We start from the raw sequence: 26,313 nt of genomic DNA, 5'->3' as shown, positions 1-26,313 counted from the left end.
GAGGACCCCATCCATGCGGTAAATATATATGGCCCTAACTCTGACACAGACTTTTGGGAAGCTGTCTCATCCTCTATTGAAAACATTCAGAATGATGAACTCTTGATTGTAGGGGGGGACTTGAACCTTCCGTTAGACCCCCTAATAGATCGCCAATCCAAATGCGCTTACCAACCATCCCGCTCTCATGAGGCGCTCACACGCATGTGCTCCAAATTTAACCTAAAAGATTACTGGCGCCTCCAACACCTGGATGGGAGGGACTACACGTTCTATTCGGCTCCACATAATTCCTACTCCAGAATTAACTATATCATAATTTCTAGCCCCTTCACTCATCTTATAGATGAAACTGACATAGCACCTAAACTAGTTTCTGACCATTCTTGCATCAGTACTAAACTTGCAGGTTCTCACTCCATATTAACCCCAAAGCACTGGAGCATCAATGAGGAAATTTTATCTGATCCTCAGAACAAGCGACAAATAGAAAATGCTATCAGGGACTATATCACATTAAACGATTACCCAGACACGAACACCTCCATTGTTTGGGATGCTTTTAAAGCTACAATCAGGGGCGTCATTATAGGCATTAGAGCGCGAAACAATAAAAAATTAAACATGGAACTTGACACACTTGAAAAAGACATCAAGGCTTTAGAAATTTCCCATTCAGCTAACTTAGACGAATTACCATGTCTCAAAAGCTTCCTCAGAGGCTCCATTTTGGTGGCAAAATTATTTACAAATTTACTATAGTATTCACACATTCCTGCAAAGGATAATAACTGGTCTTTATTTGTTGGCGGTGGAGCATTACTAATACCATCAACATTCGATCTTTTCGGCACTACACCATCACCTGATAATGTGTGTCCCAAATATTCAACTGAAGATTGAAATAACTTGCACTTGCTAGCTTTCAAGGTTAAACCGCTATTCCTTAGCTTTTCACACACAGATCGTAAATGACCAATATGGTCCTCCACAGTACCAGAAAAAATTAAAATGTCATCTTGAAAACATTTCACAAAGTGATCCACATCCCTAAAAATGTTGTACATGACCCTTTGGAAAACTGAGGCAGCTGAGGCTAAGCCAAACGGCATTCTGTTATACTGAAAAAGACCATGAGGAGTAATAAAAGCTGTTAGACACTTGGATTCATCAGTAAGTGTGATCTGGTGATAGGCCGATCTTAGATCCAGGGTAGAAAAAACCTTAGCACCTTCCAACATGGAAACCACCTCATTTATATTTGGAAGGGGATGACAGTCCACAATAATGGCCAAATTAAGTGCCCTGAGGTCCACACACATTCTCAAAGATTTGTCCGGTTTCCTGACCAAAACAATCGGGGAAACCCATTCTGCAGAATCAATTGGTTCAATGATATTTTCAGCCACTAAATCATCTAACATTTTCCTCAGATCTTCCCTCACATTAATGGGTACCCCTCTCAGCTTTTGCCTAACCGGAACAGCACCAGATCTCAGTTTTATTTTGTGAGAAAAAATTTTAAGCATACCTAACTTATCAGAAAAAACATCCTTAAATTCACTTTTAATTATATCGGTTCCTCCTTCATTTGAAATAGAGGAAATGCTATTATCTTCAAAAATTTCACCTAAAATAACAGGATCTTTGGCACGAGGATTTAAAATAATACCAAATTTCCACAAATCTTTCCACCCAATGACATTCACGCCTTTGACTGCAATATACAATTTAATATCAACAGTCCTGGATTTGAAAGTAATTTTGACTTGAAAAAGACCTAACATTGCTACAATAGTACCATTGAAACTAATTGCCCTAATCTCAGAGGGAAGAATGTCTTTTAAATTCAGAACCTGTTTTAACCGTTCTTCAAAGTAATCCTTGGTAATAATGGTCCAAGGTGAACCCGAATCAGCCATCAAGTTAAGGCTGACACCCAAAACAAACATCTCACAAATGGGTTTTTTAATAAGCTGATCATTGTCATCGATCAAAGAAATCTCTCCAGCCAAATAAACTACAAAACCTTTATTGGATGTATCACAATGCTCTAAACTACTACAGGCACAACTGCAAGTTTTTGAAGGACCTTCTGTAACAACTGCTACTTTATCTTTGGGACCTTGCACAGACATCCTTGAATCTCTACAAACAGTGGAGAAATGTCCTAACCTTCCACACTTTCTGCACTCTTTGTTGATAGCAGGGCATCCAGCATATGAAGCAACATGCATTTTACTACCACATTTATAACAAATCATAGCTTTCCCATACCTCTTAAAATTACTTGTGTTGTTGAATCTATTGGTATTGGCAAATGCTTGTTGACTTTCATTGATTTGTCCTTCTTTATGTTTAACAAGACAAACTTCATCATGGGAATCAGGCTTATTAGTAACATGTTTTTGAACAGTGAGCATCCATTTCTCAGACTGTTCTAAAGACTTCGCAATAGCAATAGCTTCTGATAACTTTGGGTCACCTAATTCCCATAAGCGTTCTTGCGTTTTCTTGTTTTTCACATGGACTATAATCTGATCTCTCAACATCTCATCACAAATGGCACCAAAATTACAATGAATAGACAAAGATCTCAATGCAGTCATAAATTCATCAAACGATTCAGATTCTTGTTGCGCCCGAGTGTAAAATTTATACCTATTTAGTGCTATATTTGAAACTGGTTTAAAACGTTTCTCAATTCTAAGAAGAGCCTCTTTATATACATTAGTACCTTCTCCTTCACCTAACTCAGGCGGAATAGGGGGTAAAGCTCTAAATACCATTTGCCCCTCAGAACCCAGACAGTGTAAAAGAATACTTTTCTTCCTTTCAGAACCCATGCGTTCTCCATCTATTGCCTTCATGTAGTTAAAAAATTCTTCTTTCCAACGAGTCCATGGAATGGGTGGATCACCCTTATTCTGCAAAAAATTTTCAGGTGGGTCAAACTGCATATTCTCTAATTTAGTGCCTCTTTCTTTTTTAGAATAATGAAACTAAAATAATAATAACTAATTTGTCAGATAAAACAAGTGAACACAATTGTAAATAACTTCTGAACCAACACAATAGCAGGTAAGTCAAAACACAACAGTAAATACTATATATGCCTTCTTTAAGTTGCTGATTCGAAGCTTGTCCCATGCGTTTTCTTTCAGAGTAAGAAGCCAAAAAAAAAAAAAAATTTTGATTAATAAAACAAAATGTGTTATACCAGAATAGTGAAGATATCCTTGTCTCTTTGTTGTTTCCTTCTGAAAGTATCCTCGTTTCTTAGATAATGACTTAAAATAAACGCGAGTGAAAAAAAAAAAGAAAAGCGGTGATCGGTTGCTGTGGAAACGCGATCTGATTCAATCCCAATCCAAAATGGCCGCCGCGCTTAAGATTGATGCGTGATTACGTCACCACGCGCTGATCTGCCTTTGCGCCAATGTCTTTCCTTCTGACGTCTTGTAGCGCGAGGACTTCTCAGCTGAGCAGCTGGCGCGGGTGACAAACTTTGCGCACGATAACTAGATGATGCAATCTCGAGCGGAATCTCGAGCGCCGACGAGCTCGTGCCACACAACAGCTGATGCGGACTCGCGCTGATGCAGTCTCGCGTCTGTCACACGCACAATTACCGATCCACCAGCCAGAGTCAGATAATTCAAAGGTAAACAATCAGAAATACCTTAAAATGTTGCAAAATCAACGAATTTGCGTTGGTAGGAGTTCTTAAAATCGGATTTTCTTCTTTTTTTGAATAAAGTTCTTGTCAATCTTCCTGGATGCTTCTTAAATGGAAGAAGTTCTTGATAGTAGGTTTTCTTATTTTAAAAAAAAAAACGATGAACTCCACCTCTGTGCTGCTCTTCAACCAGTTTAAGGTCACCCTCGTCGCCAATTTTGTTAAATAATCCACAGGAACTGGTGGGAAAGCAGGTTGATTTATTAAGCAGCACAGCAACATAAACAGTAGTCTCTTGGTCCACAGGAACAGTGCAACTGACCAGTAGGCAAGAACACAGTGGTGTTCTAAGAACACTTAAAGAAAAACATGCAGGATTTAAAGGTACAGGAAAATGCAATGAGGTGAGAATGTAACAGGGCCCTACTAGATTTACTCCTCACTGCCGCTGTTAAGACTGTTATTAATAATTGGAAGGACACTCTCAAAACCTCTTTTAAATGCTGGTTAATTTGGATTACCAGAGGGGCTGATAACATTTTACTTCAAAACACTCCATGGCGTCCTCCTCACAGACAAATGTGGGCCACTCTTGATGACTATTTCAGTAGGCACAAACCTCCTTGAACCCCTCACCTATTCCTCCACCTCATCTCATCACGATCACATATGCTCTTTGATGACTCTAAAACACCTTGCCCCTACACTCTCTCTTTGTGTTATACCAACGAGTCCATCTTCCTCAATAAATGTAACCTCCTGCAGGTCACTACACGTGTGCTGATACTACCTATGCAATGTATAAGATTGCTGTCATGCTTTTTTTCTTTTGCTGCTCATCCCAGGTTTCCATTTTGTTTCCCTAGGTTCTATTATCGCCCAGGCATTTATTTCTGTTTATTTACACAGCCGGTCGCCATTTTTATTTTACCCATCATTGACTTCTATGTTTTCTTTATTCTTTATTGTATGCACATGTCTTTTGTGTTCTTTTTGGAAACAGCAAATAAAACCTTTGAAATGAAAAAAAAATATGTATGTAGCACACAAACAGTAATAAAATGAACAGACAGCAGAAGGAAAATCCCACACCAATTTAGAAAAATAGAGTAACATTTAACAAATTAGTTGACACCAAAACAATAAAAGCCCAACCAGTAGAATCAGAGATATGCAATTTCAAAGATTTAAGGTAAGTATAGTGCCTAAAATCATAAAGCGGCACTCACGGATTTCTGGTTGTGTTAGAGTGGAGGAAAGTCACAAGTTCAGACTGACCGTGATGGCTGGATACAGGGACTAAGTTTGTCCTGCTGAATTATTTGCATTTTTAAAGTATTTTGCTAAGATTCCAGTTCATGATGGAGGAGGCTTCGGGGAGCGGCGGGGAAAGCATCGCGGATGGATGGATGGATGCAGTAGCACAGAGTCCAAAACGTTGGTATTTCTACTTTTTAGAGGTGAGTGCGCTACGTGGGTACGTGGGCGCATCCCTGTATACTAGGCACACTTGTTAAAGTTCAGGTGAACTGACTCAAATGAAGGATCAATCGAAAATAGTTCAAATAAATGAGTTCAAAGTTTCATCATTAGTTGTATTTAGTGGTTTCGCAAAAATGTACAATAAAGCGTTACATCACGCTGTGTTCAATATAATTCAACAATGGTTCAACAAATGCTCCAATGCATTTCGGACTGGAGTAGTCCTTTATCAAGGAGCGCTGCGGGAGGATACAAAAAATGCAACTTAGATCAACGGTAACTGATGCGATAACATGAAGTAATGCTAAATGGCATGTAGTCATGCGGGTGGAGGGTGGTGAGGGACAGAGTCTCTGAATTAAGCAGAAAGCTCTCACCCAGTCAAGAGATCAGGGCTAGATCCAACACCGTTTTTTAGCTCACTGCACCATCCCAGTTTCAGAACCTGGCTGTATGCAAATTAGTCTGTTCCTGTCCCACTGCATGATGGGAACAGGGCGAACCAAACTACAAAAGCCAATTCTTACACTGGGAAGGAAACAAGCTCCCGGGGACCGGTTTCTGGCATTACAGCCGTCTTCGGCCCGGTTTGCTTGAATCCTGATGGTGCAATGAGCAAGGGTCTGTTCATCACCACCCCCTTTTCTGAATCGTTTTTGGCCACTATAGGTGTGGCAGGGTATACTCAGACATGAGTCCCTTTCTCACTGCACCATCAGGATTCAAGCAAGCCGGGCCGACGACGGCTGAAATGCCAGAAACTGGTCCCCGGTAGCTTGTCTCCTTTCTGGTGAAGAATTGGCTTGGTAGTTTAGTCTGCCCTGTTCCCATGATGCACTGGGCCAGGGACAGACTGATTTGCATATAGCCAGGTTCTGAACTGGGATGGTGCAGTGAGATAAATAACGGTGATGGATCAAGCCCTGATCTTTGAACTGGGTAAGAGTGGTCTGCTTAATTCAGACACTCTGTTCATCACCACCCCCTTTTCTGAATCGTTTTTGGCCACTATAGGTGTGGCAGGGTATACTCAGACATGAGTCCCTTTCTCACTGCACCATCAGGATTCAAGCAAGCTGGGCCGACGACGGCTGAAATGCCAGAAACCGGTCCCCGGTAGCTTGTCTCCTTTCTGGTGAAGAATTGGCTTGGTAGTTTAGTCTGCCCTGTTCCCATGATGCACTGGGCCAGGGACAGTCTGATTTGCATATAGCCAGGTTCTGAACTGGGATGGTGCAGTGAGATAAATAACGGTGATGGATCAAGCCCTGATCTTTGGACTGGGTAAGAGTGGTCTGCTTAATTCAGACACTCTGTTCATCACCACCCCCTTTTCTGAATCGTTTTTGGCCACTATAGGTGTGGCAGGGTATACTCAGACATGAGTCCCTTTCTCACTGCACCATCAGGATTCAAGCAAGCCGGGCCGACGACGGCTGAAATGCCAGAAACCGGTCCCCGGTAGCTTGTCTCCTTTCTGGTGAAGAATTGGCTTGGTAGTTTAGTCTGCCCTGTTCCCATGATGCACTGGGCCAGGGACAGACTGATTTGCATATAGCCAGGTTCTGAACTGGGATGGTGCAGTGAGATAAATAACGGTGATGGATCAAGCCCTGATCTTTGGACTGGGTAAGAGTGGTCTGCTTAATTCAGACACTCTGTTCATCACCACCCCCTTTTCTGAAATGTTCTAAAAGTGGCATTTTCATAAGTGTGACTTAAAATCCGACTTTGGTATGAAAGCAGGTTTTAAATTACAATTGTTTTGAGACCAAATATGACATGTCTACCTGTTCCTAAACAAAACTCATCACTTAATAAATGTAATTAGGCAGCCCAATGTTATCCTATGGGATAGTTTTCACTACTAGGACATGTAAAGCTTAAATGTAAAGTCCAATTTTTTTTAAATAATGCTCCCTGACCTTCGGGGTGCTAGGGCTTACCCTAGGGGTGACCTATATGTATTAAAAAGGAAGGATTAGGTATATTTTGCCAGGTGGAAATGGCAATTTAAACCTGCACACAGGAAGCAATGGAAGGCCTGAGCCATGTTTTGATGGGGTACTTAAGTGGGTGGCAGAACAAGTAGTGCCAGCCCACTAGTAGCATTTAATTTACAGGTCCTGGGTACATATAGTACTATTTACTAGGGATGTATAAGTAAATTATATGTGTTCAATGGGTGTAAACCAATTTTACCATGTTTAAAGAAGAGAGCACAAAAACCTTAGCACTGGTTAATAGTGGTAAAGTGCTGCAAGTCATAAAATCCAACAAAAGATGGGTTCAGAAAATAGAAGGGGCGTAGACAAAATGTTTGGAGGTGACCCTGCAATGAGGGTCAAGTCCAACAGCTTAATAAGAAGGTCTACTATCAGGACCAATAGTCCTCATATGCTACGGTAAAATGGTGGCTATATGTGGTGGCACAAGTGAGGCCATTTTATGTTGCAATGTATGATCAGAAAGATAGACAAACACTATGTTGCCAACTCACAATTTGTTTTGTGAATCGGAGCGGCAATTTTCTGGCAATAAGTTACACTTTTGCCCACATATGACAGGTATTTGATCAGGATCACTAGATGTTAACTGGCAAAGATATGGCCTACTACTGCAAAAATTATGTCAGGTGGCTGGATTTTTCCAGTTGCTATTTTAGGTTCACATAATGCATCAACATGAGTGCATTGTGAGGGATCATTCTTTGCAAATATTGTGAAAACCGACAAAGCCACAACTTTCTGGACATTCACTAACATTTGCAATCTACATCCCATCCCAACATCACAAGTGTTCATACACCTAAAGAAGTACATCTAAAATAGGAAAGAGTATCTATAATCCACATATTTGTGGGGTAGGTATGTAGTGTAGTTTCTATATTCCCAATAGGCTCTGCGCATTGGAATGATATACCCTATAGCTCTGACATAGGACTCAGGTCAGTATGTCTCTATCAAGTATATTAAACTTAATTGTGTATGTGCCAGATAACTCAGAGGTCACTAGAAACTTTCTCGAATAAACAAGAAGGGATTAGTCTCTGACAACCGCATAAACATGACAACTTTGTTTCCCATAGAACCGGAATATTATCTTCAGAGTCGTGGAAACAATAGATAACTATTTCACTCAGTCAATCGTGCATGCTTTGTTTCTACAAAGATGCACAGAAATAGAGAGACTGGCGTTTTAATAAAAGGATTTATTGAACAGTCTTCTTTCTCATGCAAGAGATATGAACTGCTACAATCGTTAGACAGAATGCGAAGTATAATGCGTACAGCGCAAACAGTAATATAAAATAATACTGTAATAGCATGGTCTGTTGCTATGACATATGTAAAAATACATACATAAATAACACAGGCTAAAATACTCAACTGGTGCTTGTAAAATATGCCTACCCCAGTGTACCTAACCTAGGTCTAGTACAAGGGAGGAAGTAGTTGCTGTCTTTAGTTATAGTTTAGTTCTGCCAAGAATTGCCAAAGGTTTTTCTAGGTTCTAATCAGCTCCATACATTAGAATGAGAGAGGTTGGTATCTCTTTCCCCGGACTGGATCTCCCAACACCCCGCAAGGGGAGTCAGAAACACTGGAGTTGGATTCTCGGCAGGAGGATGACAGCTTCTAGTCAGTGCGCCAGCTGGGGAGTTGGCTACCTTCGGCACTTGCTGTAGCGAACTGCGTCGTGCAAGTAGGTAGTTGAACTGCACCGAATCACACCCTGCTTTGCCATAGCAAGTGAAGGTATATTTATACCTTGAAGGTGTTTAGGAAGGCCAGTATTGACGTAAAAGTCAGGCATATGAACGCCATGAATGAACCCCTAAGGAATAGATGTTCATGCATAATAAATGAGTTCTTGGAGAAATCAATATCCAGGCAAGGGGAAGTCCCTTCAGCTTAAGAGTCTGGTTTTCCAAGAAATCGTTGTGACGTAGATGAACTGATGGAAGTACCCATGCCTGTATTTGGGTAGCATGGGCTATGCCTAAATAAGGACTGGCTTTCTATGCCTATATAAGGGCAATGTGAATTGTACCTATATAAGGGCATGAATCGGGAAATGCATACGGAATCTAAAACGATACACAACAGGTGAAAGAGCTTCTCCACATGGAAACATGTTTACCTTTTCTAAAAAAGAAGAAAAATGGCTATTAGTTTCCATACCGATGCAAAACCAAGGAATTCACTTTTTCTGCTCTTTGGAGTATCTGTAGGGACTGATTGGTGTCCATCTGATAATCTAGAACAATCAGAGTTTTCTCAGTTGTATGCACCCATCACATACCGTAACAATGCAAAGAACAGTGGTTCCTTCAGAAGTACCTTAAAGCCTGAAGGCTGAATGATTAATCATTAAATGATTTGCTGTCAAAGTAATTTTACGTCCAACTGATATTTGCAAGCAGTATAAAAGGTACATAAATTCAAAGACAACAATGAATTTGGTTTTAGTTGTACTGACATTGATTCAGTCATACATTGAATGCATTATTATCAAGACATCTCTGAAATTCCAAGGGCCCACAGTTCAAGGTAAAGTGAATGGCACAATGTTTAGTAAGTTGAATAGTGATAAAGAACAATACAAGTCTAAAAAGGGCTGTCTGTCACACTAAAAAGAGGCTATATCTTATTATGCTTTGATACATGTGTGTACTGGTCTAATCAGTAGGAAAAGGGACTGTTAGACGTGGCATCTTTTGGCATTTCCCTTGTCTTTTGCTTTCTGAACTCCTGGCTTTGTACTCTTTTTTTTGTTAAGTTTCGTGTCTCTGCATGGTTTCTTACTGCTGTTCAGTGTTAAAGTGCAAGTGCTCCTATTGTAAATTATATTTTGGATTGGTGTTTCCATGATTGGCATATTTGATTTACTGGTAAGTCCCTAGTAATGTGCACTGAGAGTGGCAGGGCCTAAAAATCAAATGCTGCTAGTGGGCTTGCAGCACTGATTGTGCCACCCACACAAGCAGAATTTCAAAGGGTTCCCACACCTGCCACTGCAGTGTCTGCTCCCAGGTTTTACTGTCATGTTGACTTGGCAAGTGCACCCACATGCCAAGCCCTAACCGTCTTTTTTATTACATGTGAGTCACCCCTAAGGTAGTCCCAAAGTATCCCTATGGGCAAGTTGCAGTGTATGTGAGAGGCAGGACATGTACTGGTGTGTGTAACATGTCCTGATGGCGAAACATGGTGTAATTCATTTTTCACTATTGAAAGGCTATCTGACCCGTAGGATAGAATGGGGAATACTTTGTACAATTTTCCAAGTATATCTTCCAATTGCGAGAAGATAGAGAAATTGAGTTTAGTATGCTTGAACCTAGAATGTAGAAATGCATCTTTTACTCCATCATTTGTTTGCCAAGCACTTTTCACCCTAAGTGGGATGGGTATGCCCAGACGTGAGTCCCTTGCTCACTGTGCCACTGGAATCAAGCTAGCCTGGCTGATGAAGGGCAATACCCAGAAACTTGTTCCAGGATGCTTGTTTCTGGTCCAGGGAGGACATGGCTTGGCAGTTAGGTCTGGACTGTTCCCATGAGGCACAGGGTCAAGACTGATTTGCATATGACTGGGTCTAAACTAGGGTGGCATGGTGAGCAAAAGAACAACGGATTTAACCAAGATCTCTTGACTGGGGGTGAATGTATGCTCTTTCAGCATTCCGTCCATCATTTGTTTGCGCAGCACTTTTAACCCTAAGTGGGATGGCTATGCCCAGGTGTGGGTTCCTTGCTTACTGTGCCACTGGAATCAAGCTAGCCTGGCTGATGATTTGCATATGGCTGGGTCTAAACTGGGGTTGCATGGTGAGCAAAAGAACTATGGATTTAACCCAGATCTCTTGACTGGGGGTGAATGTATAATTTATCCAGCATTCCGTCCATCATTTGTTTGTGTAGCACTCTGCTGGGTAGTGGATTGTCTGTCTGGCTTTTTGAGTTACAGGGGCTGGGGATGCACATTCTCTTCAGACAGCCACTGGGGGTGTCGAAGTGTGCCCTGCCTTTCCTGGATGAGTCAAGGCTGAATAGACCTTGGCTGCATTTAATGTAGTGTAAGAAGATTTCCTTGCACCTGAATGGGCCAGGTCTGCCTTCAACAATGCTGTCGCCACCTTCTGTTGGGAAGTTGGGCCAGAGAGGACCAAATTGGTTTGGACTAAGCACTGACACTCTCTGCCCCAGAGAACAAAGAGAAATGCAGTATAAATATTGGGGCCTAGAGCCCAGAATGTTTTACCTTGCTTGGATCAAGGAACCTGCCAAGAAGGAGAGCTCAAGGAACTGCTAGGAGGAGTACTTAGTCACTGCTTGCACCGTGACCTGTGGGCACCACACTCCACACTTCCTTGCTTCACATTGCCACCCTGGTCTCGCTGAGGATGTCACTGCCAGCTGACTTTGACGCCCGTGACCGCACTGTGGCTTGGGGGCACAGCTCGTAAGTCTTACAACACACCACCTCATCTCACACTGACTGAATCTAGCTCACAGCAACAAGCACTTCGCCTGCACTGTGACTTGTCAGCACCGCAAGGAGCACTACCTCACTCAGCACCGCAGACATGGTATAACTGACACTGCTGTACGATTGTCACAAGCCGCTGCCTGCACCGTGCCTTGAGGGCACTACATGCCGCACGACTATGCTTCACAACACAACCGCAACAGTTGCCATGATCAGCCCACACTAATATGATCGGCCACAATGAAAAGGTTCTGTTCACATGTCTACCGACACCACGTCTGATGCAGTCAGATGGAACTGTTGGATTCTGTTGTTTTCAGCATCGCAGTAGCACCAGACAGACCTACCACTTCAAGGAACTGCATTTTTAAGGTTATTCTTGCAAAGGGCCTATTTCTTAGTACTGTATGTTGGATTTTTACCGTTTTGGCCATGTTTTGAACATATAAAGTAATGGATGTTTTGCTAAACTGATGTTTTGCCCTTTTAAAGTGTTTTCACTGTATAAATGTTGGTTATGTGCAAATTCTATACACACTGCCTCTGAAATAAGCCATACTGCTCGTGCCAAGCTACCAAGGGGTTGACTAGGGGTTATTTTCGGAGTATATCCCCCTTACCCTGACTAGAAGGAAGGGCCCAACTGTAGACCCCATTTCTAACAGGGACAGTCTAATTTTCAAATTTAGCATTAAGGTGTTGACCAAGGGTAAACTAGGCCAAGGTCATCCTCAGGATGGTGTCAGGGATGCTCATATGGTAGCAACTTAGTGAAGAATAGGCAAACAAAAGCGAAAACCATGTGTGTGAGTGACTTTATTTATTCTTATCTGGTCATAGCAGGCTTATATACAGGCGCCTCCCATAAACACAGATAGATCTTCTGTCAGAGGTAAATTTAATACAACATGGCCTTCAGAGTGGTGGTTGTATCATCCACACATAGTTTTATGTGAAATTTCTCTCACCTCTTCATTCCTCATCTCAATCTCACCTCCTCATATACTACCCTGGCAGCCTTTATCTCTCAGATAACTTATTACTTCATGGTCATAACTTCACAATTTATTTCTAACTTGACTACTAGGCAAGAACGACTTGATTTGGTAAACTAGGTTTCCCCTTGGTCTTGAAAGGATTTTTGTTGGTTTCTTTTCTTCAGAACCCACATTTATGGAACAAGAGTAAACCACTTATAAATAGCAGTGCATAAAATGTATGTATAAAAATTAATGCAACGTACCTTCTTCAAAATTTGCTCTTAGCAGGACTGCAGCAGACAAAGAAGATGAGACACATTTTATTGCTAGAATTTCTTCTATTGCATTTTCAATCTACAAAAGAAAAACAGGACTCTTTAAATTTCCTTTCTAAACTCAAACAAATTGGCAGTAGGGATCATGGATTAAGGCTTTCAATTCACCAAAAAGCCCATAGACTTCATATTTTGACACCTATTAACTTGATGTGGTTGACATCTGAGTAGCATGCCATATTGATAGGGGAAGAACAAGGAATGGAATTAATATATGAGAAACATGGACCGTCTGCTCCCCACTAAAGGTGAGGGTAACTTGGGTAATTCTGTGTGTGGTAATCCCACCAAATTACCCATGATTTCCGCAAGATTCAGCAGAAGAGTAGTTATGCATTTAGCCCTATTTCTTAATAAATAAAATGCCCCAATCCATCCAAATTGGATGCAAGGATGCATTTTGCACGAAGAATTATGGCTAATGCAACAGAACATGAATAGTGAACGGGCGCAGCTACACATACTTGCAAAATGTGCTCTTGGACTTCAGGATTTTAACATCCCAACCTACTCCCGGCCTCAAGCGCTATTTTCTTAGCGCAAAATGGACCCTTACATTCAAAGTGGCAAGCGCATTTACTAGTACCATTGTCAAGGCTGGTTGAGGTGCTCTCAGCTCCAGATCGGTTCCGCAGTTTTCCTCTCTCCTGCTGGAAACATTGCGACAGTGGGGCAGGGTGATGGGCTCAGGATACAGTCTGTGGGCTGGAGAGGATTGATGTCGGTCCTGGGCTTTTCCCTCTGGTGTGAGGCACTTACTGCTCATGCAATAGAGATGGATGGGAAGAATGGGATGAAGAGATAAAGGGTGTCAGCAGTTGGTGTCGGTAGGGGACATGATTTTGATGGTGGCTGGACTAAATCTTAGCCAGAAACCCTTGGCAGCCTAGGTTTTACCAGTTGCTAATTCATCCTCAGTAAAACCAGACCCAGTGTTTCCAGACCTACAGGTAGAAGGGGCCCAATAATTGTGGGTCTGGAAAGACATATCACTCAGAATTCAGAGCCTTAGAGGGTAACAATGTGGTATCACTTTTTCCACTTACTTCTTAATATTTATCTTTTGTTCTCTGACTGTATACTTCCTGTCTAACTTGGGCACATGTAGGCCCTCATTAAGAAGATCCTATCCCCTAAATTTCCCAGTTCCAAGGAAGTAGATCATCCAGTCCAGATTTTTGCTTTGCATTCTGGGACTTACCCTCTGCTTTGTAATGGGATAAACAGGACTATAAAAGAACCAGAATGCAAAGCAAAATAAACCTGGATGAGCTACTCACAAATGCATTTGGGAAACTTGAGAGCTCCGGTGATCAGTGAAATGGTGTTAACCAGTGTTGCAAATGATGGTGAACTCAATCTTGTCCCATTCGTTTTGGATGTAATTTGAGCATTGCATGTACATTACACACCTGTTGAGCTGTTGCATTGAAGGGTATCAAGCAACTGGATACATTGTCCCAAGAAAGGATAGCCCGTCCTGCACCAGTTAGTGTTAGCATCTGATGAGAGAGAAAAATGATTACAAGTTAATGTTAATAAAACAACGAGCATACATATGCACACTGAACAATGGGAAATGATAATTTACTGAACCCTACAGAAGAGGGGTTAAACAGGGGCTAAACAGTGGAAGTTGCATATTTTCTAAATTCAAAAATAAATCAAAAATAAATCTAAAATTAAACGTATCAGTTAATGAAAATGAAAGCAGGACTGATGTTATGTTATGTTATGTTATAACAATTTATATAGTGCACTAATACCCGTGGGTGTCTAGGCGCTTCTGGTTCCCATGCTGTGGCAGAAAAAGCTACTTTCTAAAAAGCCATGTCTTGAGTAGTTTCCTAAACTCAAGCAGGGAGGAAATCCTCCTAAGAGAGAGTAGAAGTGAGTTCCATTCCTTGATGGTACTGTACCCCTCAGTTCGGAGGTGAGCATCAGGTAGGCATTGGGTGAGCGTATTGGTCTATTTGGAGAATACCAGCTGAAAGACTCTCAAAGAAATTGTGTGCCTTCTCTGTAAAGTGCCTTATGTGCGATACAGAAAGCCTTGAATTTAATATGGTGGCCAACTGGTAGCCTATGCAATTCCTGAATCCCTGCCCTAATGGACTGGTATTTGGGAACATCCAGAACTAGTCTAGTGGCGGCATTCTGTACCGCTTGCAGTCTTCTGAGTAGGTTGGATTGAAGGTTAATATGTAGGCCATTGCAGTAATCCAATTTTGATAAAACCAGGGAGGCCAGTACCGTTTTTCTGGCATTTTTCTGGATAAATGGGAGAATCTTACATTAAGTTCTAATGGTGAGAAATGAGGAAGACACCACCGTAAAATCTGGGACTTAAAATTGAGTTTCTCATCTATGATGACCCCACATTTTTAGCTTTGGCTACTGGTGTAGGAGGGGGGCCAAGGGTGTCTCGCCACCAAGCTGGCAACCATAGTGGAAAGAGATTTCCAAACAACACCACTTCAGTTTTGCTTGAGTTCAACTTCAAGCAGTGCCTACTCATCCAGTTGCTCAGAGTGACCATACAGTCATGAAGTTTGATAGAATAATTAACATCCTTGTCTACTGTTGAGATAACCAACTGGGTATCTTCGGCATAAGAGGTGGGAATTAGATCAAAACTTCAAATCAGAGGCGCCAGTTATGAAACATAAATATTAAAAAGTGTAGGGCTCAACGAGGAGCCCTGCTGCACCCCACAAGGCAAGACAAAAGGTGCAGATTTAAAATTGCATAGGTGAACTGTTTGAGTTCTATCTGATAAGAACGACATAAAAAGGAAAGGGCTTTTCCTCCTATACCTATATTCTTTCGTCCTTCGGCCAGAAATGTATGATTCACGGTATCAAACGCAGCGGACAGGTCAAGGAGAATAAGGGCCCGACCCTCCGCCTCCGCCTTCCAGCACAATACACATTTCCTCCGTGGTCTTTATCAGAGCTGTCTCGGTGCTATGACATGTTCTGATTCCAAACTGACTCTCATCTAGAATTTAATTGTCTGAAATAAAGGTGGAGAGTTCAACATTTAGTATTTTCTCAACAATTTTTGCGGAAAGCGGGAGCCTCGCAATAGGATGGTAGTTAGCCGGATCCATTATCTCCAAATTGGATTTTTCTTAAGAGCAGTAAAATGCAGGCCTGTTTCCACATGGTTGGGAAGATTCCTTGCAAAAGCATCTGATTGAACATGCTAGATAGCTGAGGGCTAATGAGATGGCTGATGCTGTGAAGGATCCTGGGAGAACAGGGATCATCCGGGGATCCTGATTTGGTCGTTGAAAGAAGCGTAGCTATTTAAGCTGAAAATGTAGGGGTAAAGTTTAAAAGCAGCGCTTTGACTCTAGCTTCATGTTCTGTAACATTAGCGTTTGATTTGTCGTTGGCAAACTGATCATATATTTGATCCACCTTTGAGTTAAAAGATTGGGCAAGTGTGTTGCAGAAATCTTGATTACAATTTTGCGGCATCATCCTTTATAGCTGTAGAGTCAGGTTATTTATGATCTTACAAAGTTCCTTGCTGGAATTACCTGCTTTCACTATTTGGAATGTAAAGTACTGACTCTTCTCAGCAATTACCTTTTTCTTATAGTCTGCCAACATCGATTTATACTGATCTTTTTCTTGCCTCCTACAGGCTGGTTTATCTAATCTTAGTGAATCAAAGCACACACCTGCTGTAAAGTCTGATAAAAACGGCTTTAATGTCTGATAAAAAACAATTTTTCACTGCTTTGTGGGGCCTGGTGCACACTAGCAGGAAAGAGAGGACCACACAACCCTACTTCTAATATTATTTATATGCCAATTCACCCTGAACTTTTACTGCATATGCTTATGTACTCCGCTCGATTACGGAGCAACCTCTCTTCAATAAAGACTTTTAATCAAGCAACCAGTGCCTAGGTCTCTTTTGAGCAGTATGGAACTTTATAAATCCTATTTCATTTCATTTTGAGAAATGTGGTTATCGGTTGAAACAGTTGTGGGCCCTGCTCAAGCAACAGCCAAAATCCCTTGCAAGGTGAACCACTAATGGTCAAAAATTATCCTGTGCTTTACCCTGGGTAGCTTGGCACAAAAAGTAGGCAGCCTTAACTTAGAGGCGATGTGTAAAGTATTTATGCAACAATAAAGTTAAAAATACAACACAGTCCCAATCCAATTTAGAAAAATGGCATACATTTTTATAAATTAGAGTAAACGTTTATAAACTATTTGATACCAAAATGGCAAAAATCAAATCTGTAGAACCAGTGTTATGAATTGTTAAGATTTTTTGCCTAAGCTAGCACCTAAAAGATCAAAGCATCAACCTCAGACATCTAATTGCACGAGACCGGGTCAAAATCAAAAAATATAAAGTTTGGTGGGGCAATGCTGCACTCAGTGTCCGAGGAGAAAGCTTCATCCTAGGATGGCTTTAGGTTGAAGCCACAGTGAAGATTTCTATGTTCAGATTTAGTCATCAAAATGGGAGACAAAAGTCACCAACAGGACAAGGCAGAGGGCTGTAGCCATAGACAGTTCCACGAGGTAGTATACCTCTTTGGTGAAGGACCGTTGAAAAAGATTTGCTGCTGCAGAGAAGAATATAGTCAAGTTAATCTGACCGGCAATGCATCTCGGCTGGATAGGCAAGCTGGTTGGTACTCGCTACCTCTTGATTCAAAGAGCAGTTTTTGGCCAAAAGGTTTAAATGTTTTTTAAGTCCTCAGTTTAAGGATTTGGTCACCTGGGCACCTTTAACACCACAACCAAGGGTTCAGAACTTGTGGTACACCTCTCGAGGGTGTAAGACTCACTCAGGCTGGGTCTAGGTGCAGGTTTAAGATAGTGGGAGCCTTTTATGTCCCAGTGATTCTGAACAGGAGGCTAGCAAACTAGCTGTTGGAGTCACTCTGATAGACATGGGTGCAGTTAAAGATGTATGGATCAACAGCAGCGCTGGCCTCTGAGGGTTCAAGGCATGCTCCAGGCAGCAAAACAGTCTTACCAGGTACAGCCGCAGACTTGTAGAGCGCACACCAGGTCACAGCAGCAGGCAGTCCTTGGAGAGTCTTTCTGCAGGTCCATAGTGAACTAAAGAGTGGGTCTGAGGTCCTATTTTTACACCCTTGGTGCCTGTCTTTTGAAAGTTGGGAGAAGCTTCTGGAAAGGTTCTATGAAGTGCATGGAATATTCTAACACCCCTGAACTTACTTTAAGCTGCCTGCAGTGACAATTCAGGGTCAATAGGCCCTTTGTGTGAAGGCAGAGCACAGGCTAATGCGTTCTGAGTGGAGCTGTGCTCAGGTCTGGCCTCATCCTGCTAGCAGATGGACCATTAAAGCACACCAATCCTTCTAATCTGTGACTCTTTAGGAAGAATTCGCAAACTCTAACAGTCAGCTACACTCAGTCATGTGACCCAAGACAGAGTGTCAGACACAAAGGGTTAAAGGCAGGAATATCTCAAACTCTCTAAAAGTGGCATTTTAAAAATTCTAATGAAAAATCTGACTTTACCATAAAAGAGGACTTATCATTAAATTTTCAAACACAATATATGAACCTTCTCCCAATTTGGAAATATAAAATGTCATAATGTATCCCCAATATTATCCTATGGGATGAGGGGTAGACCTCACAGTAGTGAAGATCAAATTTAGGAGCTTTTCACTACCAGGACATGTAAGACATAAAAGTACATGTCTAACCTTTTAATTACATAGCACCTGCCTTATGGGCTACACAGGACTTACCTTTAGTTGTGTGTTCTCGTGCTGTTATTCAATGGTTATCAGCAGTTGAGTATCATCAGCATACAAGCAGATACCAAAGCCCCAATTCTCACTCATTTTTGCCAGAAATGACAAATAGACATTAAAAAGTGTGGGGCTCAGGGATGTCCCCTGTGGAACACCGTAACTGATGGGTTTTGGTTTAGATGAGAAATCCCCCATTTGTACTCTCTGTGTTCTATTATTCAAGAAGGAGCTCAGCCATTGAAGGGCTTTAGCATAAACTCATTTTCCATGAAGAATCTCCAGTAGGCGATTGTGTGAGACAGTGTTGAATGCCACCGATAGGTCTAATAAAATCAAGGTGGCAGCTTTCCCTTGGTCAACCAGGGATCTTACATTATCCGACAGGGCTAAGAGCATTGCTTCCGTGCTGTTGGTGGCTCTCAAGCCAGTTTGAGAGGGGTCTAGTAAATCGTTTGACTCCAGATAGTTTGACAGCTGTTTATTACCCAATTTTTCCATGAGTTTGGAGAGGTCCGGCAGTTGGGAAATAAGCTGGTGGTTTGCCAGATTACGGACGTCTGTACCTGCTTTCTTCAGAAGGGACATTACTACAGCCTGTTTCCATGTTTCTGGAAATACGGCGGTATAATCTGCGCGAAGACAAAGTGGGGACAGGGGTCAAGGGGAGACCCCAACTTAACTTCCCCTATTGTTTTTGCAACTTCTACCTCTGTGAATGGGGAGAAGCTGCCCATGCAGGCAGATGCATCAGAGGAGGGGGGGTTGAGGTTTCACGGTTCCTTGCTGGCAGTGAGATGTTGGTGTTGAATGTGGAGTATATTTTACTAATTTTGTCTGAAAAAAACTCGCTGATTTCTTCACAGCCTTCCTCCGAGGGTGGCAGAGTTTGGGATAGGCTCACTAGGTTACATAGCTCCCTTACTATTTTGTTCAGCTCCTTACTTGATTTGCAATTCTCATTAATTCTACTAGCAAAATAGGACATTTTGGATATCTTAATAGTATAATTGTAGTTCCTCAGCTCTGTCTTGTATGCCTGTCATATCTGTAAGTAGTTTAGATAGCCTCCAGTGATGCTCTGTGGTTTGGCACTTTCTTTAGAGAGACTTGAGTTCATGTGTGTACCACTTTCCTTGTTGAGGTTTGTTTGACACAGTTGATGGCAGTTTAGGTACAGATAAATCTAGGGTGTTAATGATTTCTTTTTCGAGATAAGTTGTTTCCCTATCGGCTTGGAGCATACTTAAGACCTCTGGGTTCTCGGGCGAAAGTGGGACCGAAAGGAGTCTTTGGTGATGAGAGAGCGCAAACTGACCTAAATGTATAAGTACATCACACTTACACGTAGTAAGCACAAGTCATGAAGAGAAATGCCATGAGTGCTGATATTATATGCATCTATATTCTGAAATGTGCAGTTAACTTAGAGATTTAAGTAGAAGTGGAACTAATGCAGAAATGTGTGAAATTATATAACTTTATTAGACGTGATTAATCCTGAATCCATGTCGTGTAGCTGCTAAAATGTAAGATGGCATGCGGTTAAACGTAGAACGTGGTAGGCCTCAGGGCCAGAGCTGGAAGGGATGGGAAAGGTGTTTGTTTTCACGACATGGATTGCACTAATGTCTTTTAGTAATAGCGTTAATGGGCCATAATTTATACATGTGTTTACCGAATCATAGAATAGAGTATTAACATGCTACTAATTAATGAAGGATTTGAATGGTATAATCATTATGAGAAATGCTGTAGGCCTGAAATGTTTATAGACATTGAGTTACACGTATTGGTCTGGGCCGAGAAATGTTGCAAACTTTTGTTGGAAGTCTATGAGAATTGGGATCTTGGCTGCAGATGTCTGTCTGCAAGAGAAAGGGGGGATCCAATTATAAATGAAATGAATAGAGGTTTGTTCAGGAGACGGCCCAGACACGGAGGAGGGTTCCGGAATGTTTTAAGGGGTATCAGCGGGCCGGAGAAGAGTCTGAGAAGCAAGGTCAACTCTAACGCACGAGGCCTCATCATGGAAAAAGCCAGAAGCTACACCACGTGAGGGGCGTCTCACGAGGGGCGTCTCAAATGCTGTTGTATGTTTTGTATTAGGGACAGCACCCCTGGGTGGAGTTAGAGCAGATGCCTGAGGACCCTTTAGAGAGCGGATGGGTAGGCAGAGAGGGGTCATGACTGGAGGACCATAGGTTTTCACCAAGAGACTAAGAGTGGGTGATCTTCCTAGGAAGTCATTCACCGCTGACACCTTTTGATAGGTTGAGACCTTGTTAAGTAGGGATACCATCCAGAGCAGGGTAGGGACAGCCTAACCTGTATTTTCCCTCCAGCCTTAAATGACGGAGAGATCTCAATACGTGTCTATGCTTATAGCTTTATTATTCTTAGAACTTGTACTTGTAGTCTTCTTTGCTCGTCTGAGGGTTTTCAGAGAGCACATGTATGTAGTTGGGCCCGTGTATCTTGTGAATCTCATTCTGAGATGCCTGTACTTGCAGCTTATCCTAACTTTATAATAAACCTTTGAAAGCTAGAAGTTGTTTGTGATCTTTCAGAGCGGAGTCCATTATTGGGTGAACTAACTTGGTAAGAGATGCACTTTCTTCCCTCAATGACAGGCAACAAAGGTTCAGTCGACCAGAACGGGGTTTTAGATCAATAGTGATAAGGTATCGATCAAAATCTCGCCCCCGCAGTTGGTAGCTATAGAGGATGGTTGCCTTCTTGAGGAAGGTGATCTAGGCCAGGTTAGATTACCCCAAGGCCCCTAGAGATCGATGATCGGAAGAACCGCCCGCCGAAGAAGGTCCGGATGACGTGAGACAGAAAAGCAGCAGTATCGGTCGAGAGTGAGTATAAAGGGTCATGCGTGCTAGATTGCGGTGTTTTTGTATTGTATCTATGTTGTAATGTCTGGCGGAGTTGAATGCCTGTAGAGTGACTGTGGAACAGGTTGTGAGCGCGCGCAACCGGTGGAAATCTTAAGTTCAAGGAGAGCTTAAGTGGTTCGGGTGTATCGGACATCCAGAGTAATTGTCAACCAGTGCGAAGGGGGTCATGAGGTACCATTGATCACCCGAAAGACCGAGATAGGGGGAACGTAAGAGTGAGTGCGTGAGTAACGGACGCTGGTCGGAGGTTACTGTGTGTGTAAGTAACCTATCAGGGAGACGATAGACATTTCGTCAGTTGTGTTGACAATTACAGATAGACTGTGGACGTACAGTCGAGGGAAGTGACCGCTTGGTCGGAAGCAGTCATTTTTCAGGGTATGAATGGGACGCATGCATGACCGGGAGAAGAGCTGAGAAAGGAGGGGTGCTGCTGCGAAGCGGAGACGAGTGACGTCAGAAAGTGCCGCGCTGGGATTGGCCGGCCGGAGAAAGACCGCGCTGCGATAGGCCAGCTAGCAAAGCCGCGCTAGGATTGGTGGATTGTCATCAGGAAGTAAACAGAGTATTGAGGCTGGAAATTGTGCGTATAATCATGAAGTGTTTTAAATGGTTGAGAGCGGCGTTTAAAAAAGAGAGGCGGGGATCGTATGAAGGGGAAGAAGCCCCGCCGGAGGGTACGCCGGCTCGTTATATGGCGGCAAATGTTGGGCTGCATACAATTTTTTGGATCTCAGAGTGGAGTAAGATTACAGAAGGAAATGAGGAACTGACGTTTCCGAAGTACGGGACGTTCAGATTAGAGGTGTTACACCGATTAAAAGCAGTTATGACCTCAATGAGACCCTTGCCTAGACCGACCCAGTTTGAAGCTCTCAATGCCTGGATTAGGGCAGCGCACGAGAAGAACATGAATAGACGACAAGAAAGGGTGAAACGATCGGTAAGGGCAGTGCAGGATGCCAAGTGGGACGCAGATGCTAAAAGATGGAGAGTGCATAACATGGAAGTAAATAAATTGTACCCAGTGTTAGAGATGCCCGGGAACAAAAGCCCCCTAGAAGAAGATGATGAGAGCGAAACAGAGGACAGCCTGATAAACAGATTATTGACAGATAGGCCACCCCCGTATAACAGAGCAGGGGGAGATGTCGAGCATAGTGAAATGGAGGGGGGTAACGCAGGAGAGCATGGACCGCTTCCCAGTTCCGATTGGGATCCCGCTGCAAAGAAAGAACTGTCCCAGCCTAGTCCGGTGCAGCAGGTAGTCGGGAGGTTTGTGGTACAAAGGGTACCGGAAACGGAGTGTGCCACATCCTACGCATTGCCAGATGCACTACAAGTACCTGTTACCATAGGTCCTATAGTATCGATCTATGACCCAGAAAGAGCCAGAGGGGAGGAACGGGTACGGAGGGACAGAGAAAGAGCAGAGATGGCAAGGAGGAACGATACGATCAACTCCCCAAGTCAGTTGCCGATACCAAGAGAGTGGAGCACCCCAGTACACACAGCAGGGGATCCGGGGGACCATAGATGGCCAGTGGATATGAGGGGATCAGGACGGAAATCCCTTCAGGAGTTAAACGAGTACATGAAGAAGTGGGATGAGGCAGTAGAGGCTCACAAGAGCATCATAGCTGCGGAAGCTGGAAGGGAAAGTCAAGATAGCAGAGCCCGGACTCACTGCGGGGCTGAGGAGAGCAGTCCGGAGTGGGACGGGAGGGAGAAGGACAGTAGGGGAGTCACCCATTGGGCCCGGAGTGGAGGTAGATCAGACCTGGAAAACGGGGGCCCCGAGAGCGGGGGGGTGTCTCGCCCAATACACAGTGAAGAAGACAGGAGGACACGGGAGTACAGAGACAGCTTTAAGTGTATCCACTGTGTGCCCGGCAACAGAGAACAGAATGGGAGTTGCGAGGGGCCGCGCCACAGTCCCTGTGATGATGGACATGAGCGCAGTCCAGGGAATATGGGGAACCAAGAGGGATCCTATCAGATACTGAGTGATACTAGACAGAGAGAAGAAAGAGAGAATGGGCGAAGTAAGATTGGGGGTAACAGGCCCGTGTTCCATCACCTTCCAAGATCGGATGGCCGAGCATGGGACCTGGAGAGATGGGAGCAAGGGAGAACACTCCTTAACTCTCCCGAACCCAAACGTAGGGCTCGGAGTTGGGATGGGAGAGAAACCTGTGAACCTCCTTCGAAAGAGATATTGCGAGCTGAGATAAAAGCCAAGAGACTCGATGTCGCCAGCTTAAGGTCAGATCTGGATGACATGGTAGATGGTACCCTGCCTTTAGAAAGAATGGAAATGTATGAGCAGGATGAAATACTGTTCATGGCAAAGGATATCACTCGGAAGGCAAGAACAATCCATGAGAAGTTAGTCGAACTAGCAGGCAAATATATGGTAGACCTGTCAAGGACCAAAGCATTACAGGGTAACCACAGACTACATTATTCAGATCGAGACCTAGATGAGAGGAGAACAATCGGACTGAAGACGCACATAAGGGAATTGATCACTGGAATAAGGACATGGAGGGCACTAGATAAGTGGGAAGAGAGGTGGTCCAAGAAAGGGACCGTCAGGAGAAGCACGCTTGGTATGACACCAGGAGGACTGCAGAGAATAGAGGCATACCCTTTGCGTGAAGTTGCAAATGGGAACTATGTACACGTGCCATGGAGTAGGGGAGATTTAGCTGCTTTTACCACCTCCTTCCCCAAATTGCGGGAAAACCCAGTGGAGTGGTACAAGCAAGTTGAGAGATTCGTAAAAATCTCAAAGGTCCTCTGGATAGATCTGAACACGCTGTTTGACATCGTAGTGCCAGGAGATTTGTGGACAGCATGCAAGGTTAGCGCTGAGTGGCCCACAACAGAGCCAGAGAGAGATGCTAAGACTAATGGGCCGTCCGAGACTGTGATGGCAAAATACGAGAGAGTGATGACATGGCTGAAAGAGAAAGTGCCAATGTAAGACATAGATTGGGTCAAAATAGATCGAACTAGACAGGAACCCAAAGAGACAGTTCACGAATACTATGAGAGATTGCTGAAGGCGTTTAAACAGTATAGCGGTCTGGATGTAATGGATCCAAAAGACATAGGGCAATTTGTGTCCAAGTTCGTCCTGGGCCTGAGACCGGATATTAGTTTAATGATTCAGCAACACTTGATTTGTTGGCAAAACAAACCCTTAGATGAGATCCTGAGATATGCCAGGTACTGCTGTGATGAGATAGACTCCAAGGCAAAGAAGCTAAAAGAGAAACTGATGGTGGTGCAGATGCAGGCAGCCGGAAAGGGGGGACAGCAGCAACAGCAACAAGGAACAGGAACTGGGGGAAAGAAGCAGTATAGCCAGAACAAGGGCAATGAGGAGAACTCCACCTTTAGACCCAGAATAGACATAGCTGCCTTGAAGAAAATGACTCGGTGCCACCAGTGTAACGAGGTGGGGCATTGGAAACGCGAGTGTCCCTACAATGTTGAGATAGGAGAACAGGAGGTAGAGGAGGAAGAGGTCCAGAGTGCGCCTACGAGAGGGGTAACGCAATACCAGGGAAAGGTGCTCAAAGGGGGGGGGCCTCCTCCCCGAGCCCAGTTCCCTCAGCCACCCAGAGTAGGGACTATGGGTAAGACATATAGACAGATGCCCCTGTTTGTAGGAGGAGAGGAGTGCTATTATGTGGACCCACTAACTGGACAGAGAGTGGAAAGGGAGGACTGTACCCTCGGGGCAGCCTTGGAGGTGGATCAAAGGGGACCCTACGTTGAGGCCGAAGTGGCAGGGTGCCCCACGACATTTCTAGTGGACACAGGAGCCACTAGATCCACGATCAGATCAGCCGCAGTTCCAGGCCTGCCCATGTCTGGAGAGACCATACAAGTGGTGGGGGTCGCTAACAGGAGAATGACCAGCCCACTGACTGAACCCGTGCAGGTGAAAATAGGGAAGTACAGCGATGAGCACCAGTTTGTGGTTTGCGATTCTAGTCCTGTATGTCTGCTAGTAAGAGATCTTTTGTGCAAGTTAAATTGCACCATATACTGCACACCACAAGGAGTGGAGGTATTGACTAATGATGATGATGCTGACTTCAAGGTTGCAAATTCGAGAATATGTGTGGAGCTGTACCCCACTCTGACAGTAGATGAGCTCCCCTGGGATCTGAGAGAGACAGTGGCACCAGAAGTGTGGGATTTCACTGGGGAAGAGATTGGATTGGTCAAGGGGGTGGACCCAGTGAAAATTGTAGTGAAACCGCATGCTGAGTTTCCAAGAACACCCCAATATAAATTGACTCCAGAAACGATTGCAGGCATAAAGCCTGTGATCGAGTCCATGATTAAGCAAGGAATACTGAAAGAAATCGTGGGTAGTCCATGTAACTCCCCGATTATGGGTTTGCAGAAACCAAATGGGAAATTCCGGATAGTACAGGACCTCCGAAAGATTAATAACATAGTTGTTTCATGTTGTCCAGTGGTACCGAATCCATCAGTGATACTGTTTCAGATACCGTTCCAAGCTGAATGGTTCACTGTGATTGATCTTTGTCAGGCTTTCTTTTCGATCCCTCTGGACGAAGAGAGCCATTTTCTTTTCGCATTTAAGCTGGAAGGTCGCGTCCTAACATGGTGTCGTATTCCTCAGGGGT

At 43.4% G+C, this 26,313-nt stretch overlaps 1 protein-coding gene across 1 annotated transcript in view; it reads right to left on the bottom strand.

The window, feature by feature from the left end:
- The window catches only part of PKHD1 (PKHD1 ciliary IPT domain containing fibrocystin/polyductin), a 2,083,594-nt gene that overhangs the window by 1,609,093 nt on the left and 448,188 nt on the right, over positions 1-26,313 (bottom strand). Inside the window, exons 17-18 of the mRNA XM_086926200.1 lie at positions 14,383-14,472; positions 12,899-12,989 (exon numbers count right to left, since the gene is read on the bottom strand). Of these exons, the coding sequence (XP_086782326.1) occupies positions 12,899-12,989; positions 14,383-14,472 (181 nt within the window). The remainder of the gene's footprint in view (positions 1-12,898; positions 12,990-14,382; positions 14,473-26,313) is intronic.

The sequence above is a fragment of the Lissotriton vulgaris genome, chromosome 6 (assembly GCF_964263255.1).
Source record: "Lissotriton vulgaris chromosome 6, aLisVul1.2, whole genome shotgun sequence".
NCBI classification, from domain to species: domain Eukaryota; kingdom Metazoa; phylum Chordata; class Amphibia; order Caudata; family Salamandridae; genus Lissotriton; species Lissotriton vulgaris.
The sequence above is the reverse complement of the archived record's forward strand: the minus strand, read 5'-3'. Positions and strand labels throughout refer to the sequence as shown.